Source organism: Rhodnius prolixus, unplaced genomic scaffold, assembly GCF_049639745.1.
Source record: "Rhodnius prolixus isolate KJV_2025 unplaced genomic scaffold, Rpr scaffold_1, whole genome shotgun sequence".
Lineage (NCBI taxonomy): Eukaryota > Metazoa > Arthropoda > Insecta > Hemiptera > Reduviidae > Rhodnius > Rhodnius prolixus.
The window spans coordinates 10,378,085-10,395,617 of NW_027411581.1; the positions used below are offsets into that span (position 1 = coordinate 10,378,085).

The 17,533-nt window shown below is 32.5% G+C and overlaps 2 protein-coding genes across 6 annotated transcripts in view; one reads left to right on the forward strand and one right to left on the reverse strand.

Annotated features, from left to right (window-relative positions):
* Nucleotides 1-2,163, reverse strand: part of sick (sickie) — a 353,303-nt gene extending 351,140 nt beyond the window's left edge. For 2 of the 4 annotated variants that reach the window (XM_074127763.1, XM_074127757.1), the window contains exon 1: nucleotides 1,589-2,162. The gene's annotated coding sequence lies outside the window, so the exon portion shown is untranslated. Of the gene's footprint in view, nucleotides 1-1,588 lie in introns of all 4 variants that reach the window. The other 2 variants (XM_074127748.1, XM_074127772.1) reach the window with 2 other exon arrangements.
* LOC141454048 (odorant receptor 4-like) lies at nucleotides 806-15,586 on the forward strand. Of its 2 annotated transcripts, XM_074127840.1 has the most exons (7): nucleotides 806-844; nucleotides 9,511-9,633; nucleotides 10,862-11,431; nucleotides 11,566-11,665; nucleotides 13,319-13,426; nucleotides 14,189-14,344; nucleotides 15,405-15,586. In XM_074127840.1, the coding sequence occupies exons 2-7, from the start codon at nucleotides 9,623-9,625 to the stop codon at nucleotides 15,453-15,455; spliced, it is 996 nt and encodes a 331-aa protein (XP_073983941.1). In that variant the 5' UTR covers nucleotides 806-844; nucleotides 9,511-9,622; the 3' UTR covers nucleotides 15,456-15,586. The 2 variants fall into 2 exon arrangements, with proteins under 2 accessions (XP_073983941.1, XP_073983932.1); XM_074127831.1 differs by lacking the exons at nucleotides 806-844; nucleotides 9,511-9,633; nucleotides 13,319-13,426 and adding an exon at nucleotides 10,103-10,365.
* The last annotated feature ends 1,947 nt before the right edge of the window (nucleotides 15,587-17,533 follow it).

Consider the following 17,533-nt stretch of genomic DNA (forward strand, 5'->3'; position numbering starts at 1 on the left):
ATGGGCAAATCAATATAAAATTGTCAAACGAAAAGAAACTGTTCTCAAAATACTAAAGATTAATTCACTGAGCCTAGACAATCAGTCCGTTTTGAATTCGGCCTCCAATGAATAAATGAGAGCGATAAGTACTCTAGATGGACTTGAAGACTTCCTGGTTATATGAAGAACCTGCGGTTGCTAGTCTAGGACACGTCTTGTCTCAAAGAAGTACCCTCGAATAATTGTTGAAAACATTAAAATATCAGCTTTACCCCGATTAATAATGTAGCTGCTGGTTATGCTAGACTTTTGCACAAAAATAATGTCAATTTGAATAGTTTATATATATAAGATATAAAATACATTAATTACATAATTAATTGAAAGAAAAAGATATTGGAATGATTCCTTCTGCGGAGAAGAAATAATGGATCAGAAAATTTTTAATGCGAACTCTTTGCCAGAAAAACCTGTACCGCGAGTAAATATTTATTAATTCAAATTATCAAGAAAAGAGTTGTGCAGATAGAGGTGACACAAAGAAAGCATAGCTAGGTGCCTCACTCAAAATTCTGACAGTATAAGACCCACTTAAAAAACATGTAAAGTAACTAATAATAATTATTAAAAAACAACTAATAGCATTAAGTCTGTGTATTTTCATATGCAATCAAATTTATATTGAGATAACATTCAAATCATTTATATAGACAAAAGATTCATCAATTTCTGAACATTGGTCTGGCAGACATAAAATAAGAAGCTTAATTATTCAAAAGCTCCCAACAGCGTACTGTTTTATTCAAACTATAAGCAGTATACTTATCAACACCGGAAAGAAAGTGAAGCTTGAGTGGCCCATGTAAGTAAATCATAATTGTTATATTTTAGTACATTAATCGAATAGCATCATTAGAGAAAGAACATTACCATGTGTTCAGGGTAATTAAACTGATGTTGTTACTCAATTTGTGGTAAATAAACCTTATCTCCTACTGATAAGCAAAACTTTAAAAATTTTAAGTAAGTAACATTGTTTTAAGTGAATTTAAGGCATTTTTAGTTTTAAAAATATATACATATATTGAGTACAATAAGTTGATATTCCAGTTTCAGGTACGAAAAACAACTTTTTAATAAAACTTCCAAGTACTAAGTTAAAAAATGAAAAATCTTTTGTTTTTCTTAAAATAAATTACTAAGAAAGGTTGTGTTTAAAAAATGGTATGTTCATGAACCGGAAAAATAACTAATTTTAACCAACAGTCGAACTCTCGAAGGAGCAAAACAAAATGTGTAAGAGAAATCCAATGAGTGAATGGAGAATCAGCCAAAGGAAATCCCGCTGACATTTCCTATATAAATAGAGAAGTGAATGTATTATCTCTGATTTTCAATCGTAAATGAATTTAAGAAAAAAGAATTGCAAATAAATTCATTGAAGAGCAATGAAATTTTGATACAACGTAAAAGTGGTAGTAAGTGTACAACACATAGAATATTAACGTTGTGTAAAGCTAAAATAAAATTTGAATTACAATAACACAATTTTCAAAACAAAACAAAAAAAATCATTGAGTTAATTGTAGAAGTTAATAACACCCACCTGATTAGGTAGAGTACAAAACATTGTGACAATTACTTCTAGAAGTAACAAAATGTACTTTATTTTTCTATAATTCTTTATTCACTTATCACAACACTGCCAACATAAGCACATAATTTAAATGCACTAGGTCATAATGTACAAAACAAAATTTATAAATAATTATGTACACGTGTAATGGGGAAGACAGTTTACGTGCTTTACGTGGGTGAATAGAGTGTACTTGTGGCTGACTAGCGCGATGTGACGATGGTAGTAGCGGGCCCGAACTGAGCCCAACAGTTCACCGTCCTACCGATATATACACGCCTCCAGGCACCCTTGTTGCCGTCCCCACTACCGCCTCTCTAGCCATACTCTTTCGCCGCACTTCTTCACTATAATATTGCCGCCTCCGACCGACTATTACTGCAATAGGTTTTGGCGGCATTTCATCGCTTATTGGTTTGTGGTGTTGCAACATACCATGCGCAAACCATGCAATTGTAAACAATAAGAATCTTTTAAAAATATACATATTTTATTTTCAGGAAGTTTGTTTTATAACACAAGAGAAAAAAGTTGAAGCAAAGCAAACTTCTACAGTATTTTGAAATCTATTGTGCTCGTTTTATTCCAAGGTTTACTGGATGTAATCCAATAATATTTAGGCTGAAAATTTAGTATTTAAATAAACAAGTAACAATTTTATACAGCATGTTTACATGAACTTTGAATTGGAATAAAAATAAAAATGGCATATATACATGAAACATGCTCAGGTAATGTAAAATGTTATAAATAAATCCCTTCCGACAAACATTTTTGTTAGTCTTCAATGGCTGAGTATTTCGATTATTGTTGTTAAATTTACATTATTTTAAATTTCGTCTAGTCTGCCCCTTTTGTCCTGTCCAAATAAATATAAATCTGCATTATCTATCAATTACCAGTCATATATGTATTTACCTCTATTCCCAAGCTCCATTTTGTATTTGTTTGAATTTTAAATCGTGAAATAATTTATTAATTCCCTAATTAATTTGTTATGTCGGGAATGTTCCCATTTTCTTTCGGGCATTCCATTATTTGTTTGATACAATTTCCCAGCATGAGTCACCTTTGTCACCCTGAGCTGACGCAATCAGATATGTGGGTGGGATTTTATTTCCGCAATTAATTCCTCACTGGAAAAGGAGGAAAATATAAGTGATTTTTCAAAAAGTGGTCTTAATAATTTGATTCAAAAAATGAAAGCTTTCCAAGCTCAAGCTTCACATCATGCCAACCTCAATTGTAGTTTTACTGAATGGATTATTCACTTTTTCAATATTTTATTCCAAATTACTCTAAGTTATTTGCTGTTAACTAAATAATTCAGATGAACTTTTACTTAAACCATTTTCTCTGGAAAGTAATTTAGGGGAGGAGATGACGACGTTCTCTACAGTCACAATGATGTCATGTGGAGAGACGTAAGCTGCATACCGCAGATGTAAAATTCACCAACTACACTTCTTTATCGTAACCTCTCTTTATAGAAGCGGACACACCTTATTTAAATGCGTAGTTTTTCTTCGTATCAGCCTGGTTATTTTCTTTCTATTGTATAAAATTGATTTACGTGACAGAATATGTAAGGGTACTAAAAGATTTTTTTATCCCCAATTTTCCTCGATTTGCTAAAAAAATTGCTTTTGAGATTTCTTTTAAACTTCGTATGTTTCTTAGAAACAGAACTTTTTAAATCAAACATATTCCCGAGAAAATTAATTTTTGGGTGGTTTGCGCTTCATTTGAAGTACTAGTTTAGTTAAATGCATGACCATTTATATTCATGGGAATTTATTGTGTGGCCCAAATATTAGTTTGAAGAATGTAACGAAATTTCCCCCAAAAAAATTTTTTCAGTTTTCCATTATTTCCTCCAGCTTTTGTTTTTAAAACTACCTTCCGGAACAATTTGTTTTAGGAGAGTTATAGACGAGGAGTATCTTATACTTACCTCTTCTAAGCCATTTAAGTGAAATTTACGGACTTGGAATATAATCTCTTTGACATATAAAGGTTAACATTTTACTCACTTATCCTATACTAAAAACAAAAAGTAAAATGATTTTTTAAATTATCCGTTTCTGACCCATTTGAGTAACAACAAATTGATTTTACAAAGTTGAAAACTAGCTGCCTTTATAATACCTTCGAAATCTATCATCGCAAAAATAATTCGTCTTCCGGAAAGTTCCTGGGCACATTATTTTTCACTTCATTAAGACTTCATTAATCAGCTCCAACGAGGTACGAGGGTCGTTTGAAAAGTCCGTGCAAAAATAAAAACTACTTAATTTTTTGGGGTAAACCTTTTTTATTTTTCAACATAGTCTCCTTTTAGGCTTATACGCTTCGTCCAACGCTGCTCTAGTTTGTTGATCCCTTCCGAATAATAGTATTTGTCCAAGTCTGAAAAATAGCCATTCGTTTCTGCAATCACCTCCTCGTTTGAATAAAATCTTTTTCCCGCCAGCCATTTCTTCATATTGGGGAACAAATAGTCCGAGGGAGCCAAGTCTGGAGAATAGGGGGGATGTGAAACGAGTTGGAACCCTATTTCCATTAATTTTGCGACCACAACTGCTGAGGTGTGAGCTGGTGCGTTGTCGTGATGGAAAAGGACTTTTTTGTGGGCCAATCGTGGGCGTTTTTCTTGCAGCTCTGTTTTCAAACAGTCCAATAACGATGAATAATATGCACCTGTAATAGTTTTACCCTTTTCCAGATAGTCGATGAGGATTATTCCTTGCGAATCCCAAAAGACAGTCGCCATAATCTTTCCGGCCGAAGGAACGGTCTTCGCCTTTTTTGGCGCAGATTCCCCCTTGGTAACCCATTGTTTAGATTGTTCTTTGGTCTCAGGAGTGTAGTGATGTATCCATGTTTCATTCACAGTGACGAAACGACGCTTAAAGTCCTGCGGATTCTTCTGGAACAGCTGCAAACCGTCCTTGCAACACTTCACACGATTTCGTTTTTGGTCAAGCGTGAGCAATCGCGGCACCCATCTTGCGGATAGCTTTGTCATGTCCAAATGTTGATGCAAAATATTATGTACCCTTTCATTCGAGATGCCCACAGCACTAGCAATCTCACGCACCTTCACTCTTCTGTCATCCATCACCATATCATGGATTTTATCAATGATTTCTGGAGTAGTAACCTCAACAGGGCGTCCAGAACGTTCAGCGTCACTTGTGCCCATATGGCCACTCCGAAAATTTTGAAACCACTTATAAACTGTTCTAATCGAAGGTGCAGAGTCACCATAATGTTTATCAAGCTTCTCTTTAGTCTCCTGAGGCGTTTTGCCTTTCATAAAGTAGTGTTTAATCAACACACGAAATTCTTTTTCGTCCATTTTTTGAAAATCACTCGACTTCCTCGATTCAAACGAATGCCAAACACAAAGAAATAGACCGATCTGGCTGAAACTTGGTGTGTGTTCTTCCAAGAGATGCTACTAACTAAACATAACCTCGATACGCGCCAGTAGTGCTATCTCTCTGACTTTGCACGGACTTTTCAAACGACCCTCGTATAATACCTTCGAAATCTATCATCGCAAAAATAATTCGTCTTCCGGAAAGTTCCTGGGCACATTATTTTTCACTTCATTAAGACTTCATTAATCAGCTCCAACGAGGTATATTAAACGTAACGTGCTTATTGAGCTAATGGACGCCCACAATTTTTACTTTTAACACGTCCGGGATGTACTATCAAGGTCATTTTTTAGGAGTTGGTGTTGGTAGGTTTACCCTAAAATGTTATTTTAGTTGTAATGTATGATCCTATATCTAATATAATGTTAAAGAGGGTTAAATGAGTTGTTAATATTTTGAATTCGACTAAAACAATTCCAAGTATGAACTATTCAGTTTTGTACTATATCCTACTCTATGAAGTAAGAGGAAGTATTGAAATCGTACCGACGTTCTCACCAACCGAAACTAGATATTACGAACTGTTTTGAACCTAGTCATTATAGTGCTTTCTTTCATCAAAACAATGACAGACCTCGTTGCAAGAAGTCGTCATATCTTTCTAGAACATGAGTAATATGACTAGAATATCTGTGGGATATGATGGGTTGGCCTTTAGGTCGTTCCCTTCACAAGCGAATTACTTAGAAGAGAAGGCTACTTCTAGACAACCTTTTGCAAGCCTAGAAAGAGGAGCGCATCCAATATGGGCTACAAGAAAGCCGAGGTTACCTCAGAAAGAATAATGAATTTTCAACCAATAGTAATGCATAATGAAACTATTTTTTTAATTATAATTTTTCCCCCCTTTGCAATCAATTGAGGAAACTTGAAAATTTCAAGGCCATAACTAAGTAGCGTAGTGGACGACTTTTGTAATTCACAGTTTAATCCTGTGCTCATTATAATCATGGAAGTGGATAAATGATTAAAAAAATTGCAGCTTTATTCTACGGGTTTTACCATTTGTAGGGCCTAGAAGCAGAGCTAGAAGTTTGGACCAAAATAAGGAAGGGGAAGAATGATAGTAGTGGAAAACTAAAAGACACTGTCGTCTCCCAATTGGTGAGGGAGACTGATCTTTACTTTAGGCGATGAAAAAGGTCAACTGTTCGCCCGACCTCCCAACTGCATACCCAATAAAGTAACGCTCTTTCAGCAGACTGCGAACAACATACAACACGGCGGTCCGTATGAGCGAATAAATAAACTTATGTATTATATAATATATCGCGGATCGCTGGGACCGAAACTATGCTTTTTTATAGAAAATCAAATCTATCGAAATTCTAAACAACAATTTTTAAAATGAAATATTCATTACTTTAGACTTAATATTTATTGGTGGTAACTCACCACAAAATTTATAGAATATAGGATATTCTATAATCAAGGAGAATAAGAGATTGCTGAACCAAGACTTAATACAATTCTGGGAATAATCTCTCCTAGAAATCCAGATTTAAGTAAAATCGGTTTATGGAAGTAGGTATAAAATGCTATACATATATTCTCAAATACCTTGTCATTCTTTTTTTAAAATGGCTTAACTTAATGGATTATAAATCGGGGAATAGTTAGAATTAGCAGATCTATTCAGATATATGGAACAACACGCCTAATTTAATTTTACTGTTTTTCATTAAAATAAGAGCAATCAAAACGTTTCTGTTGCTGGCTTACATTAGAAGTAAGTTTTAGAAATAGAATTTAGAAGTTTTTATTTTATAAATCAAAAACTATAATGAACCATCTTTATTTCTGGTAATTTTGAGGACAATTTTTTGTATTGCATAATTTGACAATGCAGGTAACATCTACAGGTAAAAAAAAATATTTTGAAATAATTTAATTGTATTTTCATTCAAATGATTAGTAAGAAAAGTAATTAGTGATGGGACCAATCATAGGGGAGTATTGAATGGGTGAAATGTAGGCCGTTTTTAAGCTGGGATTACTAAGTGGTCACATTTTCTTGTAATAGTACAAGCCCAGAATAATGAGAAGGAAAACCTAGATATGAATAAAAATGGTGCTTTGAAACCTTTATTTTGTTAAAAATACTTTCTCAAAATCTCCAATTTTTGGAGAACAAAAAATCGGTGTCATCAAACGATTGAAAATTCTAACCGTCAATTTTAAACATTAAATGGGCTTTATCAGTGAGAGGTTTTGGTTTGGGAACTCAGAGCCACCAATAGGGTCCTAATATCTCTTTCCTCACTTTAGTAAAGCACGCAGTTTAAACTCACCACTCTCCCAGATCTCATATGTAACTGAAGAATCAAAATCTAAATATAGAAAAATTCTTCGACTCTTTTTCTTTGTGCACTAATCCACTTGTTCAAAATTTTGCCTCCACTACGATTCCAGATCATTCACCAGGGTCGATTGAAACGCTGTTGGCCTAGTGATCATCTCTGACAGTATGTAATGTAAGAAACTCCAGTGAGAGTGTTGCCAGTGGTTTGCTTCTCTCCTTCAGCTGATCCAGTCATGAAGACTTTTTACATCAGATTGACGGATTACTTTTAGATGGTCAATAACAAATAAAAATGAAAAAGATACAACTACGATTACTTTATTCAAACAAGCTTGAACATTATCCATGAACCTAAAAACGATTTTCATTTTTACAAATTATTATTTCAATTATTTCCTTATCTCTAAAAAAAGTTACTTCTTTATTCTGTCTGCTTTCTTATCTTTAGACTCTAAAAAATTTGTAGTTGTCCCAGTAAAGAAAATGTTTGCTGTACCGTTGCTAGTGAGATCAGCTAACTGAGAAAGGAATTTTCAGCTCGACATTGGTGAAAATATAGCTGAGAACAAGAGCCAAAAGAGCTTCATCTTGTTACAAAAAGAGTGTGCTGCTTCAAAGTTACTTCACAAGTGAAGATATATTATCTTCTGCAATCTAAAAAGTAGAAACTAAGTCTTGTTCTTGAAAATGTTGGTTTGTTTTCTTTTTTAATTTAGGGTTTTTTTTTTTAATGAAAACATCATTTCTTTTTACTCCAATAGTGACATAAAGTAAAAAATTATAATGACAACTTGTGGCTCTTAAAATGTTAGTGGCCATTTACTTTTAATAAAGTATAAATATATCCTGAATCTAGCCAGCAAAATTATTGGCCTCAATCTAAGCTAAAAAATGAAATTAATAATAATGACTTTGATAAACGTAACTGACTAGATAAATGTATAGTAATAGTAACTAATGCATTCAGAAACAACTCTCCCAGTTTGTCACCAACTGGCAAGGCAGGCAGCCTGCGCTATCTCTTGGCAACAGCTTGAACTAGAGCCACCATTCTAATAATTTTTACAGTAAAATCAAAAGCACTATTTTGTGCCGTTATGTTTCTTTTAACTAGTCCTTAAGAAAACCATTTGAAATGATAGTTGAAGAGTTTATTTCAAAATTTTTTACATAAAATAATAAACGGTGGTCTGAATTTATTAAATTAACACCAAATGATAGAAACAATACTCTGATCAGCATTTCGGTGAAAAATCAGACCTCCCTTGAGGTGATTGATCAGAGAGTTAAATATACCCTTCCGAGAAAGTTTATATAAATTTCTATTTTTATTCTTGACATCGAGAGCAATAAATATAAAGAGATAAACAGGAGGATATTTTGTGGGAGAATCCTTAGGAGGAGGGAAAGTAACTAGGGAGGATAAGAATCGCTATCCACAAGGCATCTCGTTGATAATAATATGGTGACTTTGATTTAGTTTGACCCGAAAAATCCATGGCGAGAATACTTCAATTTAAAGCTAACTAAGCAGGCTCGATTGAATCTAAGGAATGAGGACGTGATATAAAAACTAAAATGGCAAACTGAAATGGCTCGTTTACCTACATGTGGAGAAGTGTAATAAAGCCCCAGTCAAGCTTACTGGAGACTCCATGAATACCTCATCTAAGATCTCCGGGACACGTAGAACATGGCTCTTCGAGATCCCAATAATGTTTAACCATATCCAGCAAGTAAATAATATAATGCCTATTTTTCAGGCGGGCTTCACACCAAATACCGAATTAGGTGTTGTGGAGGGAGGAGACTAGCAAATATATTTACTATTAGATCTAACCGCTGGCTATAGTGGCGACTATCCCATTCAGTATGTGAATTTTTATTAAACATTTGTTAAACAGTTCCTCAAAAATACAGTACCTAAGTCTACATTATCTTTTCACAATATTTTGTTTTTGAAAGTGCATGCTTCTTTGATATGTTCAATTTCTTTATCCAAATTATTTGTGAATGACAAGCGCACAAACTTTCAGTCAAACATTTACTTCTCTTTCTTTTATTTGTAATTTGACTAATGTGATTGTTCATAAATGCAGGTTACTGTACAAACATTAATATATAATGGTGGTCATCCATTACAGAGTGTGGATTATCGTCGTAATCGCTTGAAACCATCTGCTGGAACCAAGACAACAGGCGACAAACTGTCGTAGTCTTTTAAATGGACTTAGCCACTCCTAGCCGATAGTATAAATGCTCAGCATGTACGTAAACGAAATATCAAGAGCTCTTTACTTTTCCGAAAGGCAAGTATTGCCATTTTTCACAACAGAGTTTTCATCAAAGTGAAAATAAATAAATAACTGAAGTTCTTTAAGTCGCAGTGAGCACTAACTTGATTTTCCAACACTGTCTGATTTGGCCAATAACCTCAAACGCCTTAAGCAACTTTCCCTTAAAATCATGTACATAAATAACGATTTCTACCTTTTTTTTTCTTTTTACAATTAACAAAGGTATTTTCGTAAAAAAAGTATCATTAACTAAAAAACTTTACCTCTTTCTAAATGATTTATCCTTCTAAAAAAAAGTTATTAATTTGTAATAATTAGGTTAATTGCTTTAGTTTCAGAAGAAAATCTCATCAATAATGCAGCCTCTTTCTAGAAAACTTTTTATAATTATCTAATAGGATGAAAAAATAAATGCCACTTCAGATATAGATTTCATAGATATAATTATCTATTTCTAACGGACAAAACGAGTTCCCTGACTTACATTATATTCGGCAAAGTGAATATCACAATGGAAGGTAGACGGGATCTAGCCGATGTGTTTAATTTGCTGATGATTTGTGGTATTTTAAGTGGATCACATGGAAATTCGCGACTGATTTTAAATGTTTTCCAATCGTGTAGAGCAGTTTTGTCAGTTACAGGTTTCATAATGAGTTTAGCCTCTGTTTATAATACTGGAATAAAAGATAGTCTTTCACGGTATATTCATTTATTTGGCATTTCTATCACAGAATCAATAAATTCATATCAAATTTGTAATTTGATCTTTACTTTTTGTGCAATATAACTTAAGCTTTTATAACGTTGATTTTTTTTTGTAACTTTAGTGGCATGTTTTCGTTTTTTTAATACTCACGTAGTCAGACCGAAATTTTGTAAGTAAAAGTCAAATTCTTAATGCGAATCTACATACTCATACTCTGATAGATAGATGTAATAGAACTCCAGGACACATGCTATGTTATCGTACAGGAAAAATCAACTATATTATCTTCTTTTGTAAATTAATTTTAAAATCATAATCAATTTAATTTTTTACAGTAAAAAAATTAAGTTCATAAACTGTAACAAGAATAACTAGCTTTCTATCTAAATATTAAGTACATTTATAATTCTGGAATAACTAACATTTAATCTAAGCGCGTTTAATCTATTGCAAAAAGTACTACTAAATTTTGTTGTTCTAATCTTGCAGGTACGCTTTCTTCTGCGCTGCTGGGTTCTTCCTTAGCGTTCAAGCGGTATCTTTCTGGCTGAATCGACAGCTAATAGAACAAACCTTCGTCTCCATTAAACGCTTGAATGAAAAAAGAATAGAACCACGGCAAATAGATAATTTTAGAAATATTTCTATTAAAGTTTGGCTAGGCATCAATATTTTTATATATTCTTGCCTTTTTTTTAATTTGGTCTATTTCGTCTTTCCATTAGGATATGACATATATTTGAGTCTTTTCACTAATTCCACTGAACCTTACGGTTTGCCTTTGCCAAATAAGTTCATTGCGGGGACGGAACCTCCTACAAGATCTTTCTCTTACTATTCTGTAACGTTATTCATAATAATTTGGGTTGGTAATCTTTGCTTCACTGCCGTAGGATATTATGCTACAATTTTTTTTCTTATTTTGTATATTTGTAACGAGTTTACTATACTTTCTGAAAATATTCTGAACTGGGGTAATTTATGTAATAAATATAATCATGGCAATGAAGCTAAACTTACTCTAAAAATGATTGTTCAAGACCATCAGGAAGTCACTAGGTAAGCATTTCTTTTTCATAATCACGAAACTCAAAATTAGTCTAAATTAATGCAAGTTTACTAAATTGAGCATTTGCTCAAGGACCACTCCAATTTAGCTGTTATTTATTTATTTATTTTAATTTAAATTTCAGACTTGGTCCAGCATTAAGAGAGATTCTTGGTATTCCATTCATGGCGCATAGTGTGGTATGTCCGATGTCGTTAACACTTTTCTTATATACTGTCAAAATGGTAAGTAATCAATAGAGCTATTTACGAAATAAGCTTTTAATCTATATTCTTCTCTTTTCTCTTGAGTAATGGTTCAACAAATGTAAAATCAAGTTAAATGAAACCAAATCTCAAAATATTACTTTTACTCTCTTCTGCATCACACTGTGTCTCAAATCCTATTCCTTCTGCCAATGTTGTCCGTTATCTTGGGCTGTATTTAGACAAAAAACTGACTTGGAAGCCGCAACACGACTTAAACGAATTGAAGAAACATGCATTATCGACTACTTAAATCACTACTAGACCAAAAATCTAAGCTTTCACTTAATAACCTTCTTTCTCTAATTTCTTTTAATATCTCATCCCATACTACACGACATTCTTCTCCATTCAGTGTACCGTATTGCAAACATAATTACGTTTTTTACTTCCTTATCTTTCGTATGATGCGGATAGCCAATCATTTTAACTTAGATTTCTTTGGCAAAGATATACAAAATTGTCCAAATAAAGCCAGATGTCAACTATTACTTTGAACTATTTATATTGTTATAATATTTATAACTTAACTTGAAAGAAATATTAAAATTTTTGCAGAAAAGTACATGTTGAAACGTGTTCTCGCTGCGTAACAATAGAATTTCATCACATTTTGCAACAAATCTCAATACAGGCACACTTTAATTCGTTGGCATAAATACCTACCGATCGTCGTAACTAAGAATTGTTTACTAGGTCACTAAAATTTTTCCAGTGGGTCAATAGGTGACCCGCGGGTCATAGGTTGCCGACCACTGGTCTAGCTTCTGTAGTTCATAGGTTCATCCAAACCATGAAACAAGTAAATTCCACGGAAAAGTTTAAACAAGTTAGTGAAAAGTTAGAGAAAACCCGATTTTAAAAAAGTGTTCGATTGTAAGTTACATGCCTTCGATCAAAATTTGTATAATAACCTCTAAAAGATAAAATAAAATGCTAAAGCCTAATTATAAAGCTAAATTATAGACTGAGAACTATTTGTATTATTTATGTTATAATTATTGTTGTTTATGTAAATTGGATATTGATCCGTTTTTTTATTTAAAAATAAAAATAATAACTAACGACTGATTTACCCTTTTATACTAAAACACGGTATTGAACAGTGGGGTTCAACGAAACGCTCCAATCTTCAACGAATTCAATCACTTCAATAGAAAATTGTCCGCACTATCGTTAACGCTCCATTTTACGTTTTGAATCTGACCATCCACACAGACTTGGAAATTCCATTTGTAAATAAAATTGCTCAAACTAAAAAAGCTTTCAACAGAACTTACAGCATCATTCCAATCCTCTTGTCCGCCATTTATCATCTCATCACCTTCAAAATCATCCTAGACGATTAAAACGCCATCGCGATTTTCTCTCTTTTGGGAAAAGTGATTAATCCTAGAGATGTTATAAGGAGTGTTATCACTAGGTAACTTCTTCCCTCAATTAGTGAGTTTGAAGTGGTGTCATTGTTACTATGGACTCCATAGTATGGAGTATCTAGCGCTGCTGTAACTTAACAAATAAATTTAAAATATAATTACAACTATAAACATAACGTTTCATAAGGATGAATATATATGCATTTTAGATAATATTGTTTGGAAATTTTAAATGAATTCAGAAATTTATTTACAGCAATTGGGAAAGAATGCCATTGTTGTGTTTGTCAACAGTTTCTGTATAATTAGTACAAGTTCTATGCTATTTATTACCTGTTTAGCTGGAGAGATTCTACAGTCACAAGTAAGATTATACACGACTGGAAGTGCTTGTAAATTTGTATTTATATTTTTTTTTTGAACCGTGAATAAAACTAATTTTACTCTTGTTCTTAAAAATCTGCTTTAAATAATAAATTTTGGGGAGAGATCTGGATTAGTGAGTGTGTAATGCAATGGACTCCGACGTGGTATGTTCTAGCAACATACTGCTCAAAATATGTATTTGTACATTACTTCATATTAATCAATTTAACTCTAATTTTTGTGGTAGATCTAAAATTCATCTGTTTGTTAAGTTTTTATTCTGGCTTACATTACGACATTAAATTTAGGATAATTAATTAATATTTCTTGAAATTAAATAACCAACAAACTTTTTCTTCATTGCGGTAGCCGAAGGACACATGGGGAGCGGTGTGATTGTCCATGCTTTTGAGCGGCTGTTCTCAGAACTGCCCTAAAACAAAATTTTCTTTATTAATCTAAGAGTGGGTATAGTAGAACAAAGCCTAGAGAAAATCTTGGGTATCATATTTGAGAAATCTCAGATAAACCTATTCTCTAAAATAGTAGTACATTGTACTTTAGCAGTATTTAGGGTTTAGCATCACTCTTTCCTTTTTAGAACTATCTAATTCGAATTTTCATGGAAAAATTGTACAAATTAAGTAATTAATAACCATTAATAATATTGATCTATTGATCTGCTTGTGTAGAAGTGGTGTCTCGAGTATAAAGAAATTCGTCGGAGCCAATTTGATTAATGTCACATTTTCTTTTCAAGAGTCTGAAGATCTTCGAAAGTCTTTGTTCGATTCCATGGTATGAAATGTCGCCTAATATGAGGAAGGAATTGAACATGATAGTGCGACAAGCAGTCAGGCCAATCACTATTCACTATAAAGGAAGATATTTCATTAATTTACGTACTTTCATGCAAGTAGGTAATTAAAATAATGCATTATATATAATTGTTAAAAGTTGCTTTAAGTTTAAAGATGACAAATAATGCCAACATGCAAATTTCATGTCCAATCTTTAAGTATTCAAAAAATTAGTTACAATTAAAAGAAACAAGTTTTCATTATTTCAATGAAATCAATGTTATCTACTATATAATTCTTTTTTTTTTTCTACTTCTTTTGACATTTCTTTATAAATAAAAAGGATTTGTGCTCTCTCGAACAAAAAATATTACAATCCAATACTGTAACCTATACGGAGAAGAGAATCTACGGAATTCTAATTAATCTCTTAGGGAAATGTTTCGAACAATAAAATGCAGCAAGATTGGCACACATTACATTCACTGTCCTCAGACTGGCATGCCCAACTTACTTTAACAGCTCTACACTTCCTAAGACTAATAAAATCTAGGACCGTGAATTGAAAAGATGCTCACCTGGAACCCTCACATTTTATTGAATCGCAAGAACTGATTAAAGTACACAAAACTCTCCGGTCTGTTAGACAAATTTACAAAACTATTTCTCTCATATGAGTAGCAATAGTTGACCTACATGAAGATAAGATCTAGAATTATTCTGATACTTGCTACCATCTTCACAAGATGCTTGCAGACTTCATCATCTCAAGCGATTTTTGGAGCAGGCCACAGCTGGTAAAATATGGCGGCAGACTTGGAAAAAAAAACTATAATAATATAATCTTGATTGTACAATCTGAAAATTTCTTTTTGCAAAGTACAAACTAGCCATCAAAAACCTTTCTAGGAAAACAGTACAAAGTTTGTTTTAGCTCTTCCAAAACTGAATGTATTTTGAAACTATCCAAGTTGCAAAAGGGATTGATGGTTAAAAAGAATATAACATCTTTTGAACGAATAAGTTAGTTGTATTTTGAAAAACCAATATAAAATTAATCATCATTTTCTCTTTCTCCCTGCATCTCTTAGCCTAAGCTAAGATATTTTATTATTATTATTAAAATATAATTGTTTTACGATTAGTTATTTCTTCATTAATATTTGTCTGTTTCAGATTTTAAATTCTTGTTATTCCTATTTTATGCTTTTGAATTCAATGAATTGAAGATAAAGTTACCTTCAAAAATTGGAATACCTTAGATACATTTACAATAGTTAATATTTATTAAATAATATATACAAATGTAGATTATGCAATTTTTATAATACCAAAAAGAGTTAAAAATAAAATTGTGTTTTTGCCCTTGCATTAGTTTATCCATTATATTTTACTGCTTAACACATTTTAAAAATTTAGTGATACAAATAATTTCCAGATTAATAGATACACTACTCAGGATGGTACTAGCACCCCACTCGAAATCGCTTGAAGCTCAAAATAGATGTTTGCAATCAGGTTTCGGTCATTTGATAACCAAAGCGCCACTTTTTCAATGTTGAGAGTAAAAAAACTCCATAAAAATTAACTTTTGAGGGCGTACTAATTGATTCTTAGATTAACATTATAAAAATATACATTAGGACATTAAACAAATTGCTAAAGAGAAAATGGATTTAAAGAGAAAATGAGATCTTAAGAAAGTAAAGCCTTACTTCTTTTAAAACAATTTACTAAATTATAGTTTTATGTCTACAGTGTTAACGGTAGAATGGATTTAGAACTAAGTAATATACCCATATTACAACAAAAAATACTAAGCAAAAATTTGTTAGATGTTAGATGAAAACATATTTTACATTAAAGAATCAATTGAAATAATTATGAAATAATTCTTTTAAAATAAATAAAAAAGTAGCTCTAATGAAGAATCTAAGTTAGTTTCAAAAACTGGCACCAGATAGAAAGACTTACTTTTGCTCTGATATTTTTAGTTTTCGAAGTTGTCACTAGAAAGCAGATTTGCCAGAGTGTTCAGCCTGTTAGAATTGAATTGAATGAAATGAATTGTTCTTCGCGTGAGTTGAAGAAGTAAGCAGAAACACACTCTGAGCCTTCTTACTGGTCTGAGACAGGCAAAGGTATGCTGAGGAACTATAGTGATAACAGATCTCAGGCTTGCCTCAGCCTGAATAAATAATGGACCCGCAAACTGACAGTCTCACGCACTAGACACTATCGACTCAGACACACCTGAAAAAGTTTGACTTAGAACGAGATGGCATTTACAGATTCTGAAATGGAGGAAATTCCAATCCGAACTGCCTTTAATGCCATCATTCAACCTTCTTGGAACCCTCTCAGATTCTGGAACTGGATAGATGTATCCACCATGTGGAACTTGTGGGGGATGTTGTATGGTTTCTGTTGGTAGATCGCAAAAAAAGAGGAAGAAATAAATTTAGTAGATTCCAGTGAGTATAATGAACATCCAGTGCTCTTTTAGTTATTTTATTTAGAAAGGAAAGCACTGAGGATTATGTTCACCGAATAGTAAGGATACAAAATTGAAAACACTCTCCTGTCTTTGAGAATCCAGAATGAAGATTTGGTGGCCCCAACACAGAACTGGACAAAACGTTTTTTGTTACAATTTAAAGAGAATATTGTAACTTAACATGACAGCACTCATTTGATAATTTTAATTTTATGGCATCTACCATAAAGTATAGTTCTTTATTTGAACTTAACATTGTTTAACTGTCAGCCGCAAATCTGACGTTTTGTTACTATTTCTATGCTAACATCATCGTTCTATTCAAAGGAGGCAGAATAACTGTTCCAAACTTCATATACTTAGCATATGATCATAGAAATAAAGATCATAGAAAATCTTTATACAAGCTGTTACTTGCAGCAGTAATGAGATGCAACTTTATTCTATTTTAGTTCTAGTCACATTATTTATTATCTTATTTAGACCAGCTACTCTATGAAGATGGAAAGGGTTTACAGACAAAAAATTAATAATAAAAAAGATTCGTATCTCACCTCTAATAGTTTTTTATTTCAGAGAACTTAATTATGTTTAAAATGTACAATTAATGTGATTATAATTCAAAATGAATGCATATTCTCTTTATTGAATGTAAAATAAGTAAATTGGAGCAGCACATACATATAGTAGTGACGTTGAGTCTATCCAGAAACAAAATTGTTTTATTGCTCTATAATGAATAACATATGGTCTGAAAAAAGAGGTCAATTGGCTGAATCAACAGTAAAAGCATTATTGTGCTACAGCT

What these genes read in the sequence shown, in the direction of transcription:
- LOC141454048 (XM_074127831.1), top strand. Translation starts at nt 10,175, where the DNA reads ATGGAAGGTAGACGGGATCTAGCCGATGTGTTTAATTTGCTGATGATT. An exon ending in GACCATCAGGAAGTCACTAG is followed by an intron (nt 11,432 to 11,565) that starts GTAAGCATTTCT and finishes TTTAAATTTCAG; the next exon opens with ACTTGGTCCAGCATTAAGAG. An exon ending in ATTTACGTACTTTCATGCAA is followed by an intron (nt 14,345 to 15,404) that starts GTAGGTAATTAA and finishes TGTCTGTTTCAG; the next exon opens with ATTTTAAATTCTTGTTATTC.